This window comes from Polypterus senegalus, chromosome 1, assembly GCF_016835505.1.
Source record: "Polypterus senegalus isolate Bchr_013 chromosome 1, ASM1683550v1, whole genome shotgun sequence".
In the NCBI taxonomy this organism is placed as follows: domain Eukaryota; kingdom Metazoa; phylum Chordata; class Cladistia; order Polypteriformes; family Polypteridae; genus Polypterus; species Polypterus senegalus.
Genome location: NC_053154.1, coordinates 26,505,200 through 26,530,618, shown reverse-complemented (window position 1 = coordinate 26,530,618; position 25,419 = coordinate 26,505,200). Strand labels below are relative to the sequence as shown.

General features: G+C 37.8%; 1 protein-coding gene across 2 annotated transcripts in view; it reads right to left on the bottom strand.

The window, feature by feature from the left end:
* Nucleotides 1–2,863: 2,863 nt before the first annotated feature.
* The window catches only part of LOC120523520 (purine nucleoside phosphorylase-like), a 34,432-nt gene continuing 11,876 nt past the window's right edge, over nt 2,864–25,419 (bottom strand). For both annotated transcript variants that reach the window (XM_039744923.1, XM_039744915.1), the window contains 4 exons: nt 17,782–17,885; nt 9,337–9,512; nt 6,327–6,517; nt 2,864–4,071 (listed from right to left, as the gene is read on the bottom strand). In XM_039744923.1, coding sequence (XP_039600857.1) covers nt 3,857–4,071; nt 6,327–6,517; nt 9,337–9,512; nt 17,782–17,885 — 686 coding nt within the window. In that variant the 3' untranslated portion in view covers nt 2,864–3,856. The remainder of the gene's footprint in view (nt 4,072–6,326; nt 6,518–9,336; nt 9,513–17,781; nt 17,886–25,419) is intronic.

The following is a 25,419-nucleotide window of genomic DNA, read 5'->3' as shown; positions in this document are numbered from 1 at the left end:
CTTGCACTCTGAAACATTGTGTTTATTTGTTTACTGTATTGAGGATTTGTTCTGTTCTGTGTATTGTATTGTATCGACCCCCTTCCTTTTGACACCCGCTGTCTCTCTTTCAACTGCCTTTCCCGAAGTTTCTTCCATTTTTTTTGTTTTTGCCATTTCTGTCCACATAGACTTTGTACTCTATTTCACTATTTCTTTTTTTGTTTTCAGCACTCTTGTCATTGTATAGGGTGGTCCAGATCTAATTATGCAACTCTTAATGCAATGCAGGAAAACAATGCAAGACAAAAGAATTGTTCAAAATATCTTGTAATAAACGAAAATGGACTTACATTGAATTAATTCACTGATTTTCCATGTAATGTCCCACTTGTCCTCCATTTAGTTGTGAATTCTATTTGTAATAAACTTAAGTTATAGCGTAATGAAAATGGCATAATTGGATCTGGACCACCCTGTACGTATTAGCGGGCAGAGGCCCACACTGGCCCCCCTGCACAGCCACTTATGTGGGGCATGTTTGGTGTAGGGCAGCCATTTAGGTTTTGGGATAGTTTTATTACATTTTTGTGTTAGCTTTACTGTCACTGCTTATTTAGGAGAGCCAGCAGCATACCTACTGCCATCATAAACATGTATTTATATACTAATATTTACAACAGGGTAGCATTGCCCACCCAGACGCAGGTGTTGAGAGTTCAGACCCTACAACCTGCTGTTGTCTGTGTGGAGTCTGCCAGGGTCTTCCATCCAGGTGCATGCGTAGGCATTGTGATGGGCCTGGTGTCCTGCCCATGGATGGCTTTCTGTCTTGTACCCAATGCTGCTGGGGCAGTTTCCAGACCCTCCATGACTATGAATCGGTCTAAGTGAATCTTCAGTAAGTTGCATTATACGTATACAACACTGCCGGCCTTAACAGAAGCACTACGCATGTGTGTGAAGAAAGACCAGTTTATTAAGTAAAACTGCTTAACATTTTTGAAGAAACACGCCTTCCGTAAAAACGCTCTGTTTTCAAATGTGGTTGAGTTAAGAGTCCATAATTAATGGACATTTTTTTTTATTTCCATAACATGCACAATCAAGAGACACCACTCAGTGAGTATCCAAATGTGAATGAATGGGCTTTACAAACCACAGTAATCAATCTGTAATGACATATCAATCAACACTATGTTTCCATTGTTAGATAAAGGTAATCTAGAAGAATAAAATAAACAGCTCACTTTCTATTTTTACAGAATGCATTACTAAAGAAGACAGGCCATCTCTCAAAGAGTGAAATTCACAATGAAAGTGTTGTTGCTCACACTTGCCTAACTGTTTAATCTCTCACAATAAACCAGAGCATTGTTATCCCTTATTAAATCCCTGATAATGATCCTTTTAAGTCTGTGTTTCTACTAGCCAATGTCTTTAGAACTGATAAAAGCATTCTATGAGCTGATAACATGCAGATATGGCGAGCATTTACTACTCTAAGATGGTGAGCACCAGGCTGCACTTAATTGTTTTATCTGAATAGGAAAGACAAGTCAGGGAGAGAAGGAACACACAAAAAAGTTCTGACAGATCATTTTTATCATAAAGTACAATGCATACAAAATTAAATAGAATAATAAATATGATAAAAATAAATAGATAAAAAATTGAGACCCCCCACCCTTAAGGTTTCCATCAATCATCTCTGGGTCTGTGCATAAAATCCGGCTCTGACATCCAAAGCATTAGTGCTTAGTGATGAATGACTGCTGTACTGTCTACATTTGGTCAAGATGGAGTCAAACCGGTTTTGAACTGTTCACACATTCATTCAATGCAGCATTTACATAAACAGACTGCATGTCGCAAATGGAGCAGCCTTCTGGAAATCCACTTCCAGATCGCAGGTAAATGAAAACAGTGTGTGCTAAACTCATGAAGTAACACACTTGATATTATGAACAAATTCAACATGTTGAATGTGGGAATGTGGCTTTGTTTCCAGCATTACTAACTCATGCCAAAGCCAAGTGATCTTGTCTACTGTATGAATCCAAATTCTTTTATAATACTTGTTTCTATGATTCTAATTTGTGTTTAGTCGAATTAAATTTTGCACGGGTCTAAAACTGCAAAACATTCACCAAAGATATTTGGTCAAGGAATGCTTAAGAACTCATGGTAAAGTTACGCAATCAAGTTTAAGTCTTATAATTTGGTCACACAGTATAAACTGCACCTTTTTGTTTAGAATACAGTACAAAGGTTGCTTCAGATTAACAGTTTTTATATTACTTCTTGAAAATGGAAGTGCTTGCAGTACAATATTGCTTTAAATATACTCTTGTGAAATTAATACTACCATTAAAGAAATAGTAAATATGCAGATCTTGAAATAAATAAATGAAGGTAAAGAATTTAACTGGCAATGCAAAGTCTACTATATGGCGAAACCCAAAGTACTGGTGACGCATTGACGTCATGTAATGGTAAGTGCAAAATATACAGTATATGCTGAAATTTATTAAACACAATATTATATATATATATATATATATATATATATATATATATATATATATATATATATATATATATATATATATATATATATATATATATATATATAGCGGGTGCTCCAGATCTAATTATACAATTATGAAAAGGCAAACACATCACACCTGCTCCGCTGTTAGACTGACAACAGTCTCCCTGCCATTTTGGAAGGCAGGGCAGGTGCTGCCATCTATCGGCAACAAAATTTTTTTTGTGAATTCTGTATGTAATAAACTGAATAAGTTGTGGCGTAATGAAAATTGCATAATTAGATCTGGACCACCCTATTATTTTATATATATATATATATATATATATTTGTATGTATGTATGTATGTATATATATATATATATATACACAGTATATTAGCTTATGTCTGAACTTATATTAACTTATTCGGTTGACACCTGTATCCAACGCTTACGTATGATTGGTTACTTTTCTTTTCTTTTACCAACTGGAGTACAAGCAGGTGAAGTGACTTGCACATGGTCGCATAGTGTCAGCGGTGGGATTCAAACTCACAACCCGAGGTTTTGAAGCCTTAACTACTATGCCACACTGCCTGCTGCCAACAAGTGAGTAAACTTTGGCAAAACCCTCACAGAATCCTAAATTTCTTTATCTACTTAGTAAAGGACGACAGTTTGATTTCTATTTAAATTCATGTGCTGATGAATTTCTAGTGACGCATGAGAGAAACCTATTTAGAGCAATACAGAGCATATAGGCACAAAAATACCTTCCACTATCACACCCATCAGTTTAACAACCTATGCAAATAAAGAGTGGTTGATGATCGCCACATAGAAACATCTTAAAGAGTTCTTTCAATAAAATGTGGAAACTAAAAACGTCCAGTGGAGTTTGCTCTGGATGACTTTGAGCACCTTTGTGCCATACAAAATAGTGCTTGTCTGGAATGGCTGAACTTAATTTACTACGTGGAAATTTAAAAATAGGAACTCCAAATTCCCGTTCCACTTATTTGTATTGAACATATTTAATAACTGATGGATGTACTGATGAAACTAAATGATACCTGTTTTGTAGACCCCTAATTAGTTTTGCAGTAAAATCTCACACTCACCACCGAATTAAAAGATACGTCCCTCTACTGCCTGTAGCAAATTTGAACACACTCTTTAAAAAAAAGGTTAAATAAATAGCATTTATCACAAATATAGACAATGGGGTATGTGATTGGAAGCCATGGTGATGAACACTCTCAAGACCCGAGACTGAGCCAGTTTAAGCTCTACATTCAGCTGTGTTCTCTCCCCATCACTTCCATCACTGTTCCTTTACTTTCTCTCAAAAGTTATTATTGAACTCAATGCGCCCAACAAGAGTTGACACAAACTTTTGGAATTGTTCTGCCCTCCATTTTCCTGTCTCCAGAACTTCTTCATGGTTGGGTTTATCAATGCTGTCATACTCCATCACTGATTTGTTTGTAATGAGAGATAAACCAATAACACGCAGACCACAATGGCGAGCCACGATCACTTCATGGACGGTACTCATGCCTAGAGGTCGAGAAAGAGAGTTGATTAGGTTCTAAAAATGATCTCCTAAACATCTTTAAACAAGACTGATAAGGCAGATTTATTCACTCTATCCGATTTCACATATTATTTTTATAAAATATAAAAAATAAAGAAAATAAGTAAAATGGAACATATATTTAGTCATTAGGAATTTTTGCATTCCCACCGCAAGAACTTGGGCCATTTATAGCTCTTGTTGGTAGATTCTGGTACTTTTATAGCTCCTACTTTCTTCATCCATGAACTATCATGGGTGGGGATAAGGCAATGAATTGTTCTGATTGGTTGACTACAAACACTGGTGATATCTTGGAAATATGTTAACAGGTTAAAATGAATGAAGTGAAAATGGAGTGTAGCACAGTATCACTCTTCATAACTGCCTCCCAGGTGCACCATGCCATGCACTGCATTGAACCAATAACCTCCCCTGGAAAGTAGTAATTAGTTTGAAGCAATAAGGTGAGGGTGTCCCCTATGAACTCTCAAATTTGCCTCAATTCACACCACATCACCCTTCTTTGCATGTCACATTTTGTATAAAGGTTACAGCAAATGTTGTGTGGTGGGAATGCAACACACGGAAGTGGTCAGGGACCACAAGTGGCTCAGGGCTAACATCATACAGGACCTTGATTGGTTTCTGAAAACAAAGTTTCTGCGCATGTTTTTGAAGAGAATTCCCACCCAATTTCAAGTAAAATACCATAATCCATAATCTTCAAACTAATGAAATAATCTAGAACAGTGCTTCCCAATCTCAGTCCCCCTGTGGCTGCAGGTTTTTATTCCATCCAACCCATTTTTCATTGGACTCTTACCCTAATTAAGTGAAGTGTTATTTCCCAGTTTCTGTGTTTTGGAGTCAATGTAGAAATTACAAACTAAGGTTGGTATTAAAACATAAAACCTAATAAGAAGATATATGGGGAATATGTAGGTTTGTTTTTAAGTCGTGAACAGTATTTTCAACCTAATTTTCATTCTGCTCTTCCAGGTGTTCTGGTTATTTAATTGATTATTTACTAATTAGTGAGACTGACACTGAAGTTGTTGTTGCTGTCATCATCCCGGGTGTCTGCTATGCTTGTTGTTAAGTGTCACTATTAGGGTTAAATGAATGGAGTAAGCTACACAGAAAAAAGGGGAAAATAATAGGAAAATATCAAAAGAGAGTTTAGCATTTATAGCTTTAGAAAAAAATAGATAATAAATAAAAAATTAAAAAAATATTTCTAAATTCTTATAAATGTAAAAAACCATGCTGCTGTGCTTTTCTGAAAGCAGAATAACGAGAAGAGTTTAAAAAAACACTGGCTAATTAAATGAGATCATTTGTCATCGATTGTTATCACCGATTCTGAATCTGGTTGGAACAGAAACCAGCAGCCACAGAGGGTCCCCAAGACCGAGTTTGGGAACCAGTGATCTAGAAGGATCTACTGAGCTCCTCTTGCTAACACTTGCTAAGACTATGTCTGCATGACTACATTTTCATGTAAAAACACAAACATTAGTTTCCGTTTTTGCCATCTATCCCCATCACCCTGGCGTTTTTAACTCCAGAAAATGGAAACTTTTCAAACTGTATTCCAGAGCCACATATTTCTGAAAATTCCAGCTCAACATTTCAGTGTGGAGGGGTGAAAATGTCGACTCTAAGCGTGCTTCGATTGGTTCATGCAAATTACATGACCCTTCTCTGATTGGATCCTGATCATATTGTAATCTCATTCCCTGATTGGTTACCCTTCAAGGGACAAAACTATATTTCAACATAGCAAATACAGGGTAACACGGTGGCACAGTGGTAGCGCTGCTGCCTCACAGTAAGGATTCGCTTCCTGGGTCCTCCCTGCGTGGAGTTTGCATGTTCTCCCCGTGTCTACATGGGTTTCCTCCCGCAGTCCAAAGACATGCAGGTTAGGTGCATTGGCGGTCCTAAATTATCCCTAGTGTGTGTTTGGTGTGTGTGTGGGCTGGCGCCTTGCCCGGGGATTTGTTCCTGCCTTGTGCCCTGTGTTGGCTGGGATTGGCTCCAGCAGACCCCTGTGACCCTGTGTTCGGATTCAGCAGGTTGGAAAATAGATGGATGGATGGATTTAAAATCACTGGTGTGGATAGAGACTGCTTAAATTTAAAAACACTGAACAATGTAGTAGCGTGGACACAGCATAAGGCAATGGTGTTTCTGGTTTATGCCATTACTTTCTGAAATGCGGGAAGTGACTTACCCACAGCATCTGCTCCAAGACAGTTCAGCATCCGACACTCGGCGATAGTCTCAAAGGAGGGTCCGCTGAGAACACAATATACACCTTCTCGGATAAAATCGCTGAATCCAAGTTCGCTGCCGACGGTGCGTGCAAGCTTCCGCAGATCTGCATTGTAGGCATCTGACATGGAAGGGAAGCGAGTTCCAAATCTGTGGAACACAAAACCAAAGTGTGACACTGTCAACATAACTGTACATGTGAAATTATACTTAAAATGGAAATTCATAAGAAATTAATCAATGAATGAAAAATTAATCACTGAACGAATATAGGGGATGCAATAGCTCACATGTCGACAAAAGTGTAAGGTGACAAATATGCGCAGAAAAAATGCAGTGACAAAGATGAGCAGCTAGTAACACTCCTTTCAGGTTAGTTGTACTTGTTAGACAAATATTTTTTAAAAATAAAAAAAATGTAAAAAAATATTCCTTAAAGAATTTTCCAAATGCAGAGCTACACCCTCAAACATTTATTCTATTCATATCACAAACTATAAATTTACAGTGTGTCCTGGGTCAGAGACCCTGCACTACAAAGTGAGTTTCAGAAAATGACTTAAGGTGCTTAAGACCAACTAATGGTTTCAGACACCCATGAGAGAAATATAATCCAACTGTTTTCTGAACTGAGACAGGGAGCTGGGATCGATCCTGGAACCACTAGGTGTTAGACTGGAAGGATTCCCTGTTTTAGACTCAAACCAGCCTGATCTAATTCAGGGTTGGGGGGCTAAGACTCGACAGAAGGCAGGAATCAACTCTGGACAGCCAGTCTTATGACGCTAAAATAAGTCACGTGAAAATAAAAAGACGCAAAGTTTGTATTGACGAGCTGTTAAAACAATATTTTCTATCATGTCCTTAAAGCAATACTCCACACAAAATGATGCATATCACTTATCCCTTATCCAGATGGGCAAGAAAATGTTTACCTTCTTTTGTCTTCATGGAGAATGGAGATAACATAATTACTGAAAGAACAGTCATCTATGGGGACCAACACCGGACAACAGCAAACAGCATCAAAAACATCCATGAAAAGATCTCGTTACTCGTGTTGCATAATTCATATGTCGAATCATCTAGTCACATGTCACAATGTACAAAATGCATTTATTTGTTGTTAAAATATTGTTAAATAAATACTTATGGAAAACCGAAGCAGTGCATACAGATGAGACGTGTTCTCAAGGGAATGAGTTTTGAATTGAAGACAGGGCTCTTGACTAATGAGGGAGGAAGAAAGATCTTCAATTCAACTGCTCCCATGTGAATGTGTTCACTGCATTGATTTTCCAGAAGTATTTATTTAACAAGATTTTAGCAAAACATGCCTGTATTTTGCACATTTTAAGCATATGACTGGATGACTGGATTATGAGACATGAGTAACACGTGATTGTTTCATGGATATTTTTGAATATCGTTGCTAGCATTGGCCTTTATAGATGCATACTGTTTCAGACAGTTTATTCAGTTTCTTCATGAAAACATAATTAAAAAATTTTATTGGAATCACTACAACCCACACAGACTAAGTAACATATAAAAAATAATCATTTTGGGTGGGGTGTTCCTTAAACTGTATATGAGTCTTCAAATGCATTGAGTATTTTTTCTGAATTTGCGATAATTCATTTAGGATGCCCAGTCACTTCATTAAAACGTGTGTTCTTCCATCTATTCCACAACTTGGACCAGTTTGCAGGCACTGGTAGCACGAGGTTTTGCATGTGTGAAGAAAACAGAACAAAACGTGAAAGAGAAGTGCCTGGACAAAACTCTAAAACTATGGGGAAGCAGCACTATCAAGGGCACCATTACTGGTAGACAACAGGGCCAAAGCATTGGACTTTGAACCTCAAGATTTCTCGACTCTGACTCAGTGTGTGAGTCACTCAGCCGTTCTGGGATCCAATTCGAGAATTAGTGGAAAAAAAACAAAAAAATAGAGGAAACCTGTTTTGGCATGGTCACTAGTGGACTATGGTGGCTACATAAAATCAAAGTAACTACTAGTGTATTACCCACACAGCCATCCAATTTTTAAGACTACTTAGCTTGTCCAGGGTTGTGGAGGGAAATTATTATTAATAATAAATAATAATAATAATAATAATAATAATAATAATAATAATAATTATTATCTTGTCCAGGGTTGTGGAGGGAAATTATTATTAATAATAAATAATAATAATAATAATAATAATAATAATAATCTGTGGTGGGTTGGCACCCTGCCCAGGATTGGATTCCTGCCTTGTGCCCTTGTTGGTTTCAGCGGGTTGGTAAATGGATGGATGAATAATAATAATAATATAATAATAATAATAATAATAATAATAATAATAATAATAATAATAATAATAATAATAATAATAATAATAATAATTTGTTTTGTTGTTAAATCTAAACCATTAAAAATAATATTTTGAAATAGTAAATATTTTCAAATAATTTAAACAATAATTTTTGATAGGTTATCTATCTATTTATTGTTTTAGAGTTATGTTTGTTGTTAAAGCTAATTAGGTATTTGCTGTATATTTCCTACAGTGCACTCACATGTTAAATAAGGAAAGTGTTTAGTTATACATTATACCCTATTGTTAATTCTCTACCATTGTTATTTAAGTCATCTATTTTGTTATTATTATTATTTAGTAGTAGTATTTACTACAAATTTATAATTCTATTAATGATATTTGAATGTAAAGTTACCGTATGTATTATTATTGTTCCTTTATATTTGTCTCAAGGCACAGTCATTGGAGTTGAGCAAGAAAGCCTTTCACTGCATACTGTACTATATGAATGACTTGTATGTGACAAATACAATTTAATTTGATTTTTATAATACTGTGTTTACCTCTATAATGTGAAACATTTTCAGTACTAAACTCTATTTGTCTAAGAACCAAACATGCATTGAACAACCATCACTAGGTGCACAAACATTATCCTACCTTTCATCATTTGGTCCAACCAAAGGATTATTTCCAGCAAAGCCAGGCAGGTTGAGGTGGTCTTTAATAACCATTATATCCCCCACCTTGTATTCTTGATTTAGTCCTCCTGCTGCATTTGTCACAATAATTGTCTCAACACCAAGTAGGTGGAAAATCCGGATTGGAAAGGTCACCTAAAAAATTACCAAAATAATAAAACATATGTAACTTACTGTATATTAAAATTGCTGTATTTGAAAAAAAGAAAGAAAACAATGGCATCCAGTCCAGAGTTGATGTCAGCCTTAGAAGATTCCAGCCCCTAGAAACCCTGAATTGGATTATGTGGGCTTTAAACAGTTCTAATGTATGGAATCTATCTATCTATCTATCTATCTATCTATCTATCTATCTATCTATCTATCTATCTATCTATCTATCTATCTATCTATCTATCTATCATTACCAAGTTTTTCTAAGCTAAACAAAAATGAGAAGAACTGAAACAAAATATAAAATTCTCACATCGGGAACAGGGTTTTATTTTGTCAAAAAATATTTGAACAAAGAGTTATGGATTATGGAGTCAAATATTCTCATTCGTGTGAATGCTATTGGCAGACACAGTTCCTGCGCTCTCAGCTCCATGTGGGGTCGGAAATAAAAGACAAAGAGTAGAAGACAAATCAGAATGTTGTAAAGAGGATCAAAAACGTTGGCGCGATACACATGCAGAGCAGGTTAGAGATTATGAAAGGACTAAAATTTGAAAGTCTCAAAAAACTGAAACTAAAGATCGCATTAGCGCCAACAAACGGAAATTACTCGAAGAAATACGTTATAATAAAGTTAAGAAACTTTAAGTCGGAGACTTGTAGATTGTCTAATTCATGTTGCCACCAGGGAATAGTAGTGTTTCTTCACAATGAAGAGGCATATCCATGAGAATTAAAACATTTGTTGCTTGGTGAAAGTGAAATCCACATACATGAGCAGCAGAGACACAAAGTGGCTGGCTTGTAGCGCAGGCTGGGGGAAAGGTTGGTGGGCACAGCCCCCTAGTAATGTGACAACATTATTAACAACATCTAGTAGGGGCAGCACAGATCTACACTCCAATTCTCTGATTTAATGCCCAAAAGCCATCTGTATGCCGTTGTCTATGTGGATTTTACTCCAGGTACTTCAAGTACATTATTTTGTCTGCTTCTCAAACACATGCATTTTCGGTTAACTGATGACTCTAAATTGGCCCCTTGTGGGTGAGCACTTGACTGAGTGCCACAATGGTTTTGTGCTCCATCCAGGGCGGCTTACTGCTTTGTGTCTCAATCTACTGGGACAGGCCGGGGAACCCACAACTATTAATTAGGTGGAATGTCATGTGACATCACAATATTGAGTATGGGTTTCTTGAATGAACGGTATATGAACTGCTCTGTGGTTTTTACTGCTTATTTCAATGTATTTTGTGTACTTTGAAAAAGACAAGTGGTGAATTACAAACTCGGATCATGCATTGTCCGTGACTATTGTCAATTTTCACATTTCTTGATAAATATAAACCCAATTCTATGCCTAAACTTGTGCTGCTCCCTATTCACTTTGTCATTCAGGAGCTTTTGCTATCCTGACCCAACACGCTTTCTTAAGATTGTTAATTCTCAGGTGATTTCCCGTTTATTTATTCTCCTTACATTTGCTTTACTCCAAATGTTCCTGACTTTAATATAATCCTTGTGGGACTGATTTGTCGGAGCCTGCCCTGCTCTCATACTTTCCAGTTTGATTCTCCAATGATCCTCTATGGAGTAGCTACCTCAGTTTAATTCTCTCTGGCAATTATTGTGTAAAACATTGCACTTGGCTGCAGTTAAAATTAAAATTATCTCCTCTTTTTGTTTGTTTTAATTGCTGTTGGGAGTGTCACCCAGTGGCTAAATGGCTGGAATGCAAAGCACACGGCTGCGTTCACAGTCCCTGACTCGCTGTGCGACCCTGCTGATGCTCATTTTATACAAATATGGAGGCAATAGTGGTACATTATGTAGCTTACATTAAAAGCTAAACTAATACTTGGAAAAGTAGTCAAGCTGATCCTTTCTCGATTTATTTATTTATTTATACAGCACTTTAAAACAACATCAAGACTGACCAAAGTGCTGTACAATACAACCCAACATATAAGACACACAATAACCAAACGGTAAAAGAAACTGAAGAAATTCATAATACAAAAAATACACACATAGTCAACATATCATACTGAGTTAAAGGCCAGGGAGTAAAAGTGCGTTTTTAAATAAGATTTGAAGACAGCAAGTGAAGGAGCCTTTCTAATGTGCAATGGCAAATCATTCCAGAATTTTGGAGCTGTAACTAAAAAAGCCTGATCACCTCGGAGTTTGCATCGTGTCTTAGGAACAAGTAAAAGCATTTGGTCTGCTGACCTGCGAGAGCGAAACGGTACATATAGGTGCAGTAGTTCTGACAGACAAAATGGGGCAAAACCATTAAAGGATTTAAAAACAAATACAAGGATCTTCAAATAGATTTGAAAACAAACTGGGAGCCAGTGAAAGGAAGCCACAATCGGGGTATTGTGGTCATGCTTGCTTGTGCCAGCTAAAAATCGAGCAGCGGCATTTTGCACCAACTGTAGGCGAGCAATGGAGGCCTGGCTAATTCCAAAAAGAAGTGCATAGCAGTAATCTAGACGAGAGGTTATAAAAGCATGTATCACTATTTCAAGGTTGCATTTAGACAAAACTGGCTTGATTTTTGACAGCCGCCTCAACTGGAAAAAGTTTACATTGCGTTCACATGGCTATCAAGTTGTGAAAGGCACTATATAACAGATAGATAGATAGATAGATAGATAGATAGATAGATAGATAGATAGATAGATAGATAGATAGATAAAGCACTATAATAGATAGATAGATAGATAGATAGATAGATAGATAGATAGATAGATAAAGCACTATAATAGATAGATAGATAGATAGATAGATAGATAGATAGATAGATAGATAGATTGATAGATAGATAGATAGATAGATAGATAGATAGATTTCCAATATTTACGTATTCCATTCATTGTTTACACCAGGATTCTCAATCTCCAGTCCTGGAGGGCCCCAGTGGCTGCAGGTTTTCGTTCTAACCATTTTCTTATTGAGTGACCGGTTTTTGCTGCTAATTAAGGTCTTTTGAATTCATTTTAATTGACTTGTTTTGTAAGATTTGTTTCCCAGAATTTCTTCATTGTTCCTCTGAAGCTCCGCTAACTCATGTGGACCTGTGCCACCTACTTTTAAGAAAAATGTAATCCTTTCTGAATTAAGGGAGAGGCTAAGTCTTGGTTGCTCGCCTGAGAAACAGGATTAGGATAAGGACTTATTTCTGGGAAAGCTCAGGCATGACAAAGGGTTATATTTAATTGTTGGTACATCTTCAAACACACACACACCAGTTTAGTGAGGTAACTTTCAAAACTTTTTTCTTTAAATATATTCACATAAGACAAATAATGCCCTATCATGAACCTGTGCTATTTTTTTATTTAGTTACGTTTTTTTTCATTTTCAGCTAGTTTAGAAAGACTAAGGGTATCATATTTATTTTCCTGGACAAACTTTAATCCTAGAAAATCCTTATTCACGTAAGACAACATGACATTGGTAAAGTTAATATGGGTGCATGTGGGTGTGACCGAGTGGCCCATCCAGTGTTGTTTTCTGCCCTGCACCTGACCATGCCAGCATCGGCTCCATCCCCACATGACCCTGCACAGGATTAACGACTTTTTCAATTCCACATTTAATTCTATTCAGTGCTGCAGTGATTTTGAAGCGTATGCTGCTAGAATACGGTTCAGGGAAGAAACCAGCCTCAAGGTGGGATACCCGTCTGACACAGTGCCCACTCAGTGCCGGTTTAGAGTGGTCAGTTAGCTAAACTGGTAGGTCTCGGGGGATGCTGGATGTGAACCAGAGAAGTCAGAGGAAAACCTTCAGAGACACAGGGAGAACCTGCAAACACCATGCAGTCAACTTCCAAGAGCAGGTTCAAATTGTGTTAATCAATCTTTGTATTATAATCAAGAAACAACAACCATTTATTTCTTGTATCGCCCAATATCACACAAGGAATGCCTCAATGGGCTTTAACAGGCCTTGTTTGTTGACAGCCCCCCAGCCTTTGACAGAACTGGCAGTTCATCATATTGCAAGTATACACTACACATATTTTTGCTTTAAACACAATTAATAATTGTTCTACAGCTACCTTCTCGTCTTGTGCAGAGCAGAATTAAAACTTGCTAATAACAAACTTAATGATGTGATAAACTGCAAAAAGTGTTCTTTATGGCTAAACTCTTTCTTTAACTTGTCAAAACTCTTACAGTGCATCTTCTCAATTCCCCTGCTACGTTTATGTCTCTTTGGGGTTAATCATTAATCGTCACAATGCAGAGTAAGAATTCCATTGTGCTTTGAAAACCCGACAACAATGTTGCACTTGAACTATTCATCGTTAATTACTGATTTCAATTATTAGATTTATTTTAATGGTGAAACCAAGTTTTAACCTACTTAAATGTGAGCTCACCTTCTATAGTTAACATCGTATAAAAAAAAGAGCCATTTACAATTAATCAGCCATGACTGTCCTCATGGATGTATCATAACTACCAATGCAAACCTAATTATGTATTCAGTAAAGCTGATGTCACATTATACAATTTTGCATCAGATTTGTGGACCGCTGTCACTGATCTTGTCAAAAAAGGGGGTAACTGATGTTCTATACTAGGGTGGGCAATGTCGGTCCTGGGGACCCCCCTGTGGCTGCAGGTTTTCAATTGCTTCATTAGAAACCAATCCTTGTCAGTCTTAGACTTTATTTATTTTATGGCTTGTTAGTCTGTGCAATGCAAGGTTCTTATATATTACATTTTTTCCTTTCCAAGGTTATCATCCAAATAATTTGGCGCCTAAAAAGGATCATTTTCAGTCTGTCACATTTTTCTATTAAGTGTTTTATTAAATTAAACAGTGCATGATGAATGCTCACGGGTTTAAATGGAAAAAAAGTTAGATGGAGAACTGCTGGCCACTTTGTCATTTGCATCTTATTGCTAATAAGGAGCCATTAAAACACTGAATGCAGCTGTTTAAGACTGAAATTAGCAATTAAGGGTGGGGAACCTTAACAAACGAGACCACTAAAATGAGGCATCAGAATGTCACTTGAGCGAGAAGTGCTTCATCAGAAATAATCACCTTCTCGTTAAGAAACTGAGTTGAAACAAAAACCTGCAGTCACTGTGGCTCTCCAGGACTGGCGTTGCCCACCCCTGTTCTATGCTATTTGAAATTGGGAAAAAATTTAATTCCCGCTAAGAGAATCTGTTAAAAGACCTTTAAAAAATTTGACGAGATTTAATTAATCCTGCGGTGGGTTGGCACCCTGCCTGGGATTGGTGCCTGCCTTGTGCCCTATGTTGGCTGGGATTGGCTCCAGCGGACCCCCTGTGTTTGGATTCAGCGGGTTGGAAAATGGATGGATGGATGGATGGATTTAATTAATACACTTTTAGAATAAGCATTTATATCAAGGGAAAGGGACATTTTGCTCTTTGTTTTCCTACCTATTTTTGCCAACATTACTGGCTCTCTGCTCTTTCTCTCAGGTGGACGTTGAATTCTGTTTGTTTGGGTTTGTCTTTTTTTCTGATTTTGCTTCCTTAATATCTTTTTTTTTATTTGACTGTGAAGTCATTTGATGTATAAGTTCAACTTGATTGTATGCAATATTATCTTGAAATTAAAAAATAAAATAAAATGTCTAAAACTCACTGCCCATGTCGCATTTACCTACTGAGTGCCGAACTCCCAACACAGTCTCGTTCACCCATTTTCATGGCATCCGTCTGACAGAGACGGTGATCTACAAAGGGAACAGTTACGGGGAGTTTGGCTGCAATCTTATTATTTTTTTTTCTTTTTCCATTTTGTCATGAGACATCATCACACAGATGAGCTTCTCTTCTGTATCTCGTGAGCTCCAAAAACACCCACGTTTCTTATTCCTAGTCACTACATTCTAACTATTGTACTTTCAGATGAGCATTTATTGGTTGTCAGCTCTCATGCACAGAGAAAGAAAGAAAGAAAGAAAGAAAGAAAGAAAGAAAGAAAGAAAGAAAGAAAGAAAGAAAGAAAGAAAGAAGTTGGTAGTCTGTGCCAATAGCGCGTTACCACAGCCACCACATGACAAACCACCTGGACTGGGACCCCAGTGCAGCAGGTAACACCTCCTCACCACACCAGAGCAGTGCACACAGAGCCTACATTTAAAGACCAAATCAAACTTGTTTGATTTTGCTGGCGTGAGTCATGGATTAGTTGGAATGAGTCACCAGGCATGTTAAGTTAGGCAAACGGCTTCACAGGCTACAACTGAAAATCCCTGGAAAAGTCACGCAAAATGAGCTGGCTGTAGAACACACTCGTACGTATGCACACTACCGGTCAACAGTTTTAGAACACCTCAGTTTATCTTCAGATTGAATCAGATGAAACACAATGAATGACCTAAAAATGGCAAAAAGGTAAGCAGTAAACCGCTACAAGTTTAAATTTAAAGTTTAGGTTAGCAAAAACTGAACAAAAGGAAATTTCGGAATATTACAAATGGGCCTTCTTCAGGGAACAATTAATAGGTTACAACTTACAGATGTTCTGCAGCAAAGTCAACTAAGCCTTGGAAAGTTGAAGCAAACAATTTGCACAGGTGTCCAACATCTGCTGATTACTTAAAAGCCCTCTGTCTGTCTTAAAGCAGAGGTGGAACAGACTACTGTGTTACTGCCTCCTCTGAAGTACTACCTGGACAGTATTACCCTGTAGAAAGCCGCAAATTCCAGTGATATCGGCAAGAAAATGGCAATTAATAAATGAAATGAGACAAAAGTGTAGGCCTTTCACTTAGAGAAACTACCAAAAAAAACAAAAAATCTAAGTGTCAGTGAGTCCAGTGGTGTCCTACACAATCGAAAGGTAAGTGGAAATGGGAAGACTCTGATAGGAGGAGATCTGACAGACCGAAAGTCACAACCCAATCAGAAGACGACTTTCTGAGGGTCACCAGCTTGTTTTACAGGCAACTCACAGCACAACAGCTGGTCAAGTGGTCAAGAAAAGCAAGTTTCAGTTTCTGCTGTGACAAGGAGACTTTGTGCTGTGTGTTTGACAGGGCGAGTGGCAGCAAGATGGCCATTCCTTAAAGGACAAAGTAGGGCCTTGAAAGTCTTGTGGACTGATGGATTAAAATTTGAAATCTTTGATTCATAACACAGGGTGTTGAGTTGGTGAAAGGAAGTGTGTGACACCGACTATCAAACATGGAGGAAGAAGTGTGATAGTTTTGGCTTCTTCGGCTGGAGGCAGAGATAATGACCTTGCAATGAGTGACTGCCATTCTGAATGTAAATGGTTACCACAGTTTGGCTGTTACATCCGCAAAAGGTGTTCACTTGAATGGATCAAAAATTGGAATAAAATTTTGCACACTTAATGATTCCTTGACTTATTTTTTAGTTGCCATTGTTTATTTGTGCTATGCCTTGATTTCATGAAACATTAAGACATTAAACTGCATGCATTTTCATATAAACTGAGGTGTTCTAAAACTTTTGACCGGTCCCACTCCTCTTCCCTTCAAGGTTGAGAGCATGCACTGACAGCACATTGCTGCACCCACCACACGATGAACCACCTGGATTGGGACCCGAGTGCAGCGGATGACACCTCAGCACCACATTGACCAGTGTGAGATTTTTTTCACGGTGACTGGAGTGCCAATCCTGCCACCACCCCTCAAGTTTTCCCTGTAAGTTTGAAAGACCTGCTTGCAGGGCTGGATGAAGGTTAACGTCACATCCAAGGATGGAGCAATTGCAGGTTAAAGACCCTGAAGCATGAATACAATAAAAGCTATGAACAATAGACGCCTAAAGGACAGGTATCAAGTGAAGTGTCCTATTTATTTACTGTGTAAACAGGACAACGGCTTACACCTGCGTTAGTAGAGAAAAGCCAAGCAAAATGACCCCTTTTATTGGCTAACTAAAAAGATTACAGTATGCAAGCTTTCGAGGCAACTCAGGCCCCTTCTTCCGGCAAGATGTAATACAGAAACTGAAGTTTCCTGTGTTTATATCCACACACTAGGACAAGAAACAACAATGGTAAATCTTTAAAGGAAAACTCTTAAATGTAAAAAATTAATAGATAGGCGGCTGGCGTCTTGTAACAGGCTGACTGGAGTTCAGAAACAACAGGGACAGCTCATTCGTCTGTTTAATCTAAAGTCCCATCAATTTTACCACAACATTTCAAATGAATTAAAAAACAAAATTGTTAAAAATACTAATTAAATGACAAAGCATCTTACCTTCCAGATTGGGTAACCTTCATAAAAGTGGAATCTGCCCTTCATGCAGACACATGGCTTTCCATTCAGATTTCCAAAAATCAGACAGCCAGCATGTCCATGTACTGTGTGAAACACAATCAAGGCACACACGAGGTTAATGTAATAATAATAACAATAATAATACATTAATAGATTAAAGACATTACAATTTTTCATACGCTGTATTTACTGTTTTGTAATCTGTGTTGACTGTAAAGTGCCTTGTGATAGTTTAACAGATCTATATTAAATATGTGTTAATGTTATTATTACTAATAATAAGTCAAAAGCTTCAAATTTGGTTTAAAACACATTTACTACAATGGCTGGCGCTCAGTCCAGAGTTTGTTCCTAACTTGAGCCCTGTGCCAACTAGGATAGGCTCCAGCACCCCACACAACCCCTGTCTCGATTAAGCGAGTTAGAAAATGACATTAAATGTACTTATTTTTCTTATTCTTTAGCAACCTTTCTTGCCCTGTAGATTGCTTTATTACGGGTTAGGGTTTTAATAGCAAATAACAACCAATGATGTTGTTGATTACCCATCCATCCATCTTCTAAACCCACCTATCCAGAGCAGAATCATAGGGAAGCTGGAGCCTATCCCAACAAGCACTGGACACAAGGCAGGAACAATCTCTGAACAGGGCTACGCAGGGCGCGCACACACACACACACACACGCACACGCACACACAAGGGCTAATTCAGCATGTCTTTGGACTGTTGGGGGGAAAACCAGAGCATACAGAGGAAGCCCACATGGACATGGAGAGAACTTGCAGACTGTACATGGGAAGCACCCAGGACGTGAACCACAGTCTCCTTATCGCAAGGCAGTAGCCCTTCTACTGTGCCACCATGCCATCCATTGGCTATTATTATTATTATTATTATTATTATTATTATTATTATTATTATTATTACCAACAGTAAATTATTCATTAATAGGTTAAAAGCATTTACCTTTGGTTAACAGGCATTTATTTTCAAACTATTATTATTGTCTTGCTTGCCCTGTTAATTGCAGTATAAAGGTGCATGCTCATATTATGCTATATAAGATGTTTTATGGATTGATTAATTGATTAATAAATAACTGTGTACTGGTAATAAATGTATCTGTTATAGTTCATAAAAGTATAAAGCCAGACAAGGCAAACCTGGGCATAAAAAAAAAAGATCCTGAACTGGATGCCAATCAACTGCAGAACACACTCTCTCCTTTTCACACACACACACACACACACACACACACACACACACCTACTGACCGACTCATTAGGGACCAAAGTCATTAGGCTTATATGGACATCTTTTTGGTTCAAAAAGCTGATTCTGTGGAAATCATAAAATACATGCAGTCTCCAGACAGAAAGTAAATGTAATCGGAATAAAGCTCAAGACACTAGAACTGAGAAACAGCCTATTATTACAATGACCATTTTATTATTATTATTATTATTATTATTATTATTATTATTATTATTATTATTATTGTTGCCATCATTATTTTTAATATATCCTTCCATTTTCTAACCATTCCTATTCTCTTTAGCAGAAGGCTATCCTGGTGACATGACATGTAAAGTGACCACAGTTCCAGGCAGGTTGGGGACATTCATGAACACACATTAGGCAAATATCAAGTCGCCCTACATGTGCATCCTTTCAATGGTGGCCAGGCTACATGGACAGGGTGAATACTAGCAAATGCCGCATTGACATTAGCAAAATGTTCACTGAACCTAAGTCCTGGTAGCTGTGAAACGTCACCTCTAAAATCTGTCATCATTACCAGTTACTCTTATCATTACTGGGTGGAGTTGGTGGCTTTGAGGCTGGGGATCTGCATTGGCAATCGGGAGGTTGCTGGTTCGAATCTCATAAATGCCATAAGTGACTCTAATCCATTGGGCCCCTGAGCAAGGCCCTTACCCTGCAATTGCTATGTCCTGAGTATGACGTTAACTTGCATCCAGCCCTGCAAGCAGGTCGTCCAATTTACAGGGAAAACTTGGGCAACGGTGGAAGGACTGGCACTCCAGCCACCATAAAAACCTTAGACTGTTCCAGAGTAGGGCTGAGGTGTCACCTGCTGCACATGGGTCCCAATCCAGGTGGTTCATTGTGTGGTGGGTGCGGTAATGCACTGTAATCAGCGTATGCTCCCAAACTCCTCCTCCTCCTCTTCATCATTATTAATGAATTCATTCATCTATGCCCTGTGAACACATTATGCATAACAGAAATAGCAGGCGAGCACCGCACAGTGACTGGGCCTTGGATTAAAGATTCTAATCACAAGAATTTATGAGGAGGCTCACAATTTCCATGGAAATGATAAACACACAGTGTCTGTATAAAGGAATGACAACAAGCCAACTAGACAAATCCTTCAGCTCCAGTTTAGGCCGTCAAAACCGGTATCGCCACAGAATTAGCAGCATTCCACCAAGTCATTGGCAGATCTGCTGTAAACTGCGTTTTCAAATAAGGCGTGGAATGTCGTGTGGAATTCTTACGATTACACATTCTATGGGGCGTCACACTGAGGAAGCAGAGGAGGCGAGATTTAGTGGATTATCTAATTCTAATAAAATTAAACATTTTACACTGCAAAAAATGAAATCCAAGCATGTAAAAATAACTTATATCATGAGATTAAGTCTTCTTTTCCTTATTCTAAGAATTATTGACTTAACAAGATATTTATATTTACAATTAGTTAGCTTACTTTAAGAAATCTTGTCAAGAAAATTTTGCTTACCCCATTGGCAGATGTTTTTGCTAAATAACAGCAAAACAATTCCCATTTAAAGTTTTTGTTTTTGCATATACATTTTTTGCAGCAACATTTACAGTAATACTTTTACATTACTATGGTGCTCTGTTTTACTTTTACCTTGAATTGTCAAAATGTGCAAATTTCCTCACAGCAAAACCCTCTAAAAGGTTTTGCATGTTGTTTTCAGAGTTATGCCTACATCACCTCATTTCCACAGGCACTTTCTTTGTAATCTGCTTTGGGACACACCACAGTTCACCTGAACGTTAAAACCTGCTTTAACTAGCTTCCAAACCTTCTGATGTTAAAGATTTACTACTCATAATATTGTTTATTTTATTATAACATTTGAGTATCCAGTCGCCCATTTAATGAACTTGTTGATCCCAGCTCTGAAGTCACAGGAGTGTCTGGCGCAAGGCAGGATGCCACCCTGAGCAACCCAGACACGCCACGTGCAGCACTGTGGGTAATTTAAAATTCTGCTATTAACATTTAAGGCCATTCATAACCTCGCCCCTCCATATCTGTCAGACCTTCTTCATGTTGCCATTCCCTCCTGTAACCTTAGATCCTCTTCCTCCATCCACCTGACCGTCCCTCTCGCCCGTCTAACCTCCATGGGGAGCTGAGCAGTCAGCTGTTCTGCTCTGAAGCTCTGGAATTCATTCATTCACTACTGAGCTCAGAAATATCGAATCATTTTCAACCTTTAAATGTAAACTTAAAACGCATCTGTTTAAAATCTTTATGATTACACTGGCTTTGTTTGGTTTTAATTTTATATCTTCTGTTTTTTCTGATGTTTTAAGTTGTTTATAATGCGTCTTTTTATTTATTTATTTATTGTTTGTTTGTTCGGTGCCCTTGAGTTTTCAAAAAGGCACCTTGTATAAATAAAATGTATTATTATTATTATTATTATTATTATTATTATAGGAGGAGATCAGAGCGCTCTAACATCATACAACCTGTGCAAACCTTACATCTTCTAATGGAGGTCTGCTTATAATTCCAAGAGCCAAGCTTAATAGAAGAGGTGAGGCGGCCTTTTGCTGTTATTTATGTTAGCTAGAATGCCCAGTGAGCCCCTGCAGATTTTGTTTTGTTTTGGTTTTTTTCTCTAGCCATCTGAAGTTTTTTTTTTTTTTGTTGTTTTTTTTTCTGTCCTTCCTGGCCATTGGACCTTACTTTATTCTTTGTTAAATAGTGCTGGCTAATTTTTATATATTTTTTCTTTCTTCATCTTGTAAAGCACTTAATATAAATGTATCTTTTATGGGGTGAATGAACTCCTCTTGTTTGTAGGCAGTTTGATGGTGGTATTAAATAAATAACAACATTACAAGTATTGGCAACTTAGTGCCAAGTGATTGAGACTATGAATTCAAGCTACAATGATCTAGTTAATGTAAGACAGGCTTGATATGACAATAAAGAGTCTCTAAACCTATAATAATAATAAAATAATAAAACTCTTACAGGCCAAAAGTTCAATGTTTGGTTGCTTCATGGCTCTCTTTGTTCATTTTACAAGATATTATGATACATGTTAACCTACATAATTAAGGTCCAATCATCAGATGCTGCAACTTTCACTCACACAACCAAATACAATAACATCTCCTTCCATTGGCCGGATGGACTAAGAAGTGAAACAGCAACAGCCAGTAAGAATCATCTGAGGTGCACAGTGCAATTGTACCCCATACAATACAAAGTGTAGTACAGCGTACACACTTGTGGCTGAAGAAACACTGAGGCATGCATGGAAACAGCGTTGTGCAGTTGAAAGTGGAAAAACACTTAGCCGATAATGGAAATGGTGTGTCTGGAAAAACAGGTTTAAGCAGTTTAAAAGGTACTTTAAGCTTACATTCAGTTCATACTTTTCATTTTTGCACCTTCCAAGCCCCACCACCACCAAGTTGTCCAAATATGGGGTTGCAGGAATATATTCAACTCAACTGACAACAAGATAAATTCAAAAATGATTATTTAAAAAGTTATCTGCCAGGCAACACTTGTGGTTGGTCAGCCAGTCGGGCAAACATCCGCCACGTCCTCTCAGTTGTGAGAAGCAGATCATAGACATGTGATACAGCATCTGCCACATATGAGGAACGTTCAAAATGTTTCCACAGTTTTTTTCTTAATACTATTTATTAAGACTTTCAAAAATAAATTACATCACTTATCTACATAGTCACCTTCATTTGCAATGTAATTTTCCCAGCGTCGTACCCACTTTTTAATGCCCAATTACTACTCCTCCCGCCTTCACCGTTTCCGACGAAAATATAAAAGTGCAGAAACGTTTTGAACGTTCCTCGTAATACAAAGAGCACAGGACACATGTTTTGCCCTTATTGGGGCTCATCAGGTGTACACACTTTTGTATCCCTTACGGGGATCGAATCTCAGATGTCAGCACCTGAGGTGAAGCCACTGACGTTGTGCCATGGCAGCTGATTTGCTTATTTGACAGGTTGTAGATCAGTCTGATAATTTGGTGGTTACCTACCAGGTAATGCTTGCCGGTAACAACCCAAGTAAGCATAATTTGACTCAGACATATATATATATATATATATATATATATATATATATATATATATATATATATATATATATATATATATATATATATATATATATATATATATATATATATATATATATATATATATATATATATATATATGGAAGAGAAGGTCTGTGATACGGTTTGCATATTAGCAGTTGGAGATCCACAAAGGGAGAAAATGGATCACGTATCATAAAGTAGTTTTTATTCCTGAGCTTTCATCAGAGGCTAATGCTTAGACATACAAGAATCAAAGGCAATATATAGCAATACCTTACAGGGGGAGGGGGGGGTGAGGTTGTTGGGAGTAAAGTCTTGTTTATTAAGAATAAGTTCTTCTTAAGTTTGTATATGCTGGATTTATGTCCAAGTGTCTGTTGATGGCGTTCTCATTTGATAACCAGGATTCAGCCAGCTCTCTAGCACTTTTATTATTGGCTTTAAATTTTACTTGTACATCGTCCCAATTAAATGTATGTCCTGTTGATTTAGTATGCTTATAGATCAATGACAGTGCGTCCTTTCTTCAGATGGCATTGTGGTGTTCCTGTATATGTGTTTTGCGATTCTTTTTGAAGTTTGTCCTATGTATACCGCTGAGCACGGATTGCATGGAATGCTGTATACTGCGTTTAGTGTTTCTGCTGTCGATTTCTTGTTTTTGGCATTAAAGAGGACCGTGCGCAGATTGTTCATGGGTTTGTGTGCTATTCTGACACCTGACTTGGAATCCTGGGATGAGACGTGACTTTCTCAGAGAGACACTTTCATGTTCCACGAAACGAGACTTTGTGCCAAGAGATTTAAGAACGCCTGGGGCGGGAATAAAAGACAAAGAGTAGAAGACAAAGTAGAATGTCTTAAAGAATTCAAAAACGCTGGCGCGATACACATGCAGAGCCGGTTAGAGATAATGAAAGAACTAAAATTCGAAAGTCTCAAAAAAATGATAATAAAGTTCGCATTAGTGCAAACAAACAAATTACTACTCTGTGAAATAATGGAACAGCGAAAACAGTTAGAATATATTGTTTAGATTTAAACTTTAAGTCGGAGACTTGTACATCATCTAACTTGTGTTTCTTCCCAATGAAGAGGCGTTTCCGTGAGAATTAAAAGATTTGTTGTTTGGTGAAAATGAAATCCACATATGCGAGCAGAAGAGATGTGAAGTGGCTGGCGACTGAAGCAAGTGGGGGGGACTTATATACACACATACAGTATACATATACACAGTGCATTCAGATCCCTTCACTTTCTGCACAATTTGTTTTGTTGTAGATTTAATTCAAAATTGATAAGTTTGCTATTTTTGCCAATCACTCTACACTCAATTACCCATAATGAAAAAGTGAAAGCATGTTTTAGATGAGGTTTGAAAATGTATTAAAAACATCAAAAACAATCTGTCATTCATGTAAGTATTCAAACCCTTATTTTAGTACTTTGGAGAAGACACTTTGGCAGCAGTTCCAGTGTCAAGTCTTCTTGGTAGGTCTCTTCAAGTTTTGTACACCTAGATTTGGAAAGTACACCCCATTCTTCTTGGCAGAACCTCTCAAGCTCCATTAGTTTGAATGGAAAGTGTCTGTAAAGTGACATCTTCAATTCTCCCCACAGATATTTCATGGGGTTTAAGTCTGGGCTTTAGCTGGGACACTCAAGTACACTCAGAGACTTGTCCCAAAGCCACTCTCGTGTTGCCTTAGCTGTATGCTTCAAGTCATTGTCATGCTGAAAGCTGGTCAGAAGTCTTGTGCACTCTGGAGCAGGTTTTATTCAAATACATCTCTGTATTTGGCAACATTCATCCTTCACTTGATTGTAACCAGTTTCCCTGTCCCTACCGCTGAGAAGCACCCTCATAGCATGATGTTGGCACCACCATGCTTCACCAAGGGCAGGTGATGAGCAGTGATGGTCTTCACCAGACATAGTGCTTGGAGCTCAGCTTCCATGTTATCAGACCAGAGAGTATGTCTCCTCTGCTCTCAGAGTCCTGTAAACTGTCATATGGCTTCCACTCAGGAGTGACTTCTGTCCAGCCACTCTACCATAAACGCCTGATTGGCGGAGCGCTACTGTCCTCTGTTAGAGGGACCACCGAGTTCTTAGTCCCCTCCTTGACTGAGGCCCTTCTTAATCAGTTAAGAAGTCAGAATCAGATTTATGCCTCACTGCCATTTGATTGCGGAGGTCACTCCCTTGCACTTCATGGATTGGTTGTTGCCCTGACGTGC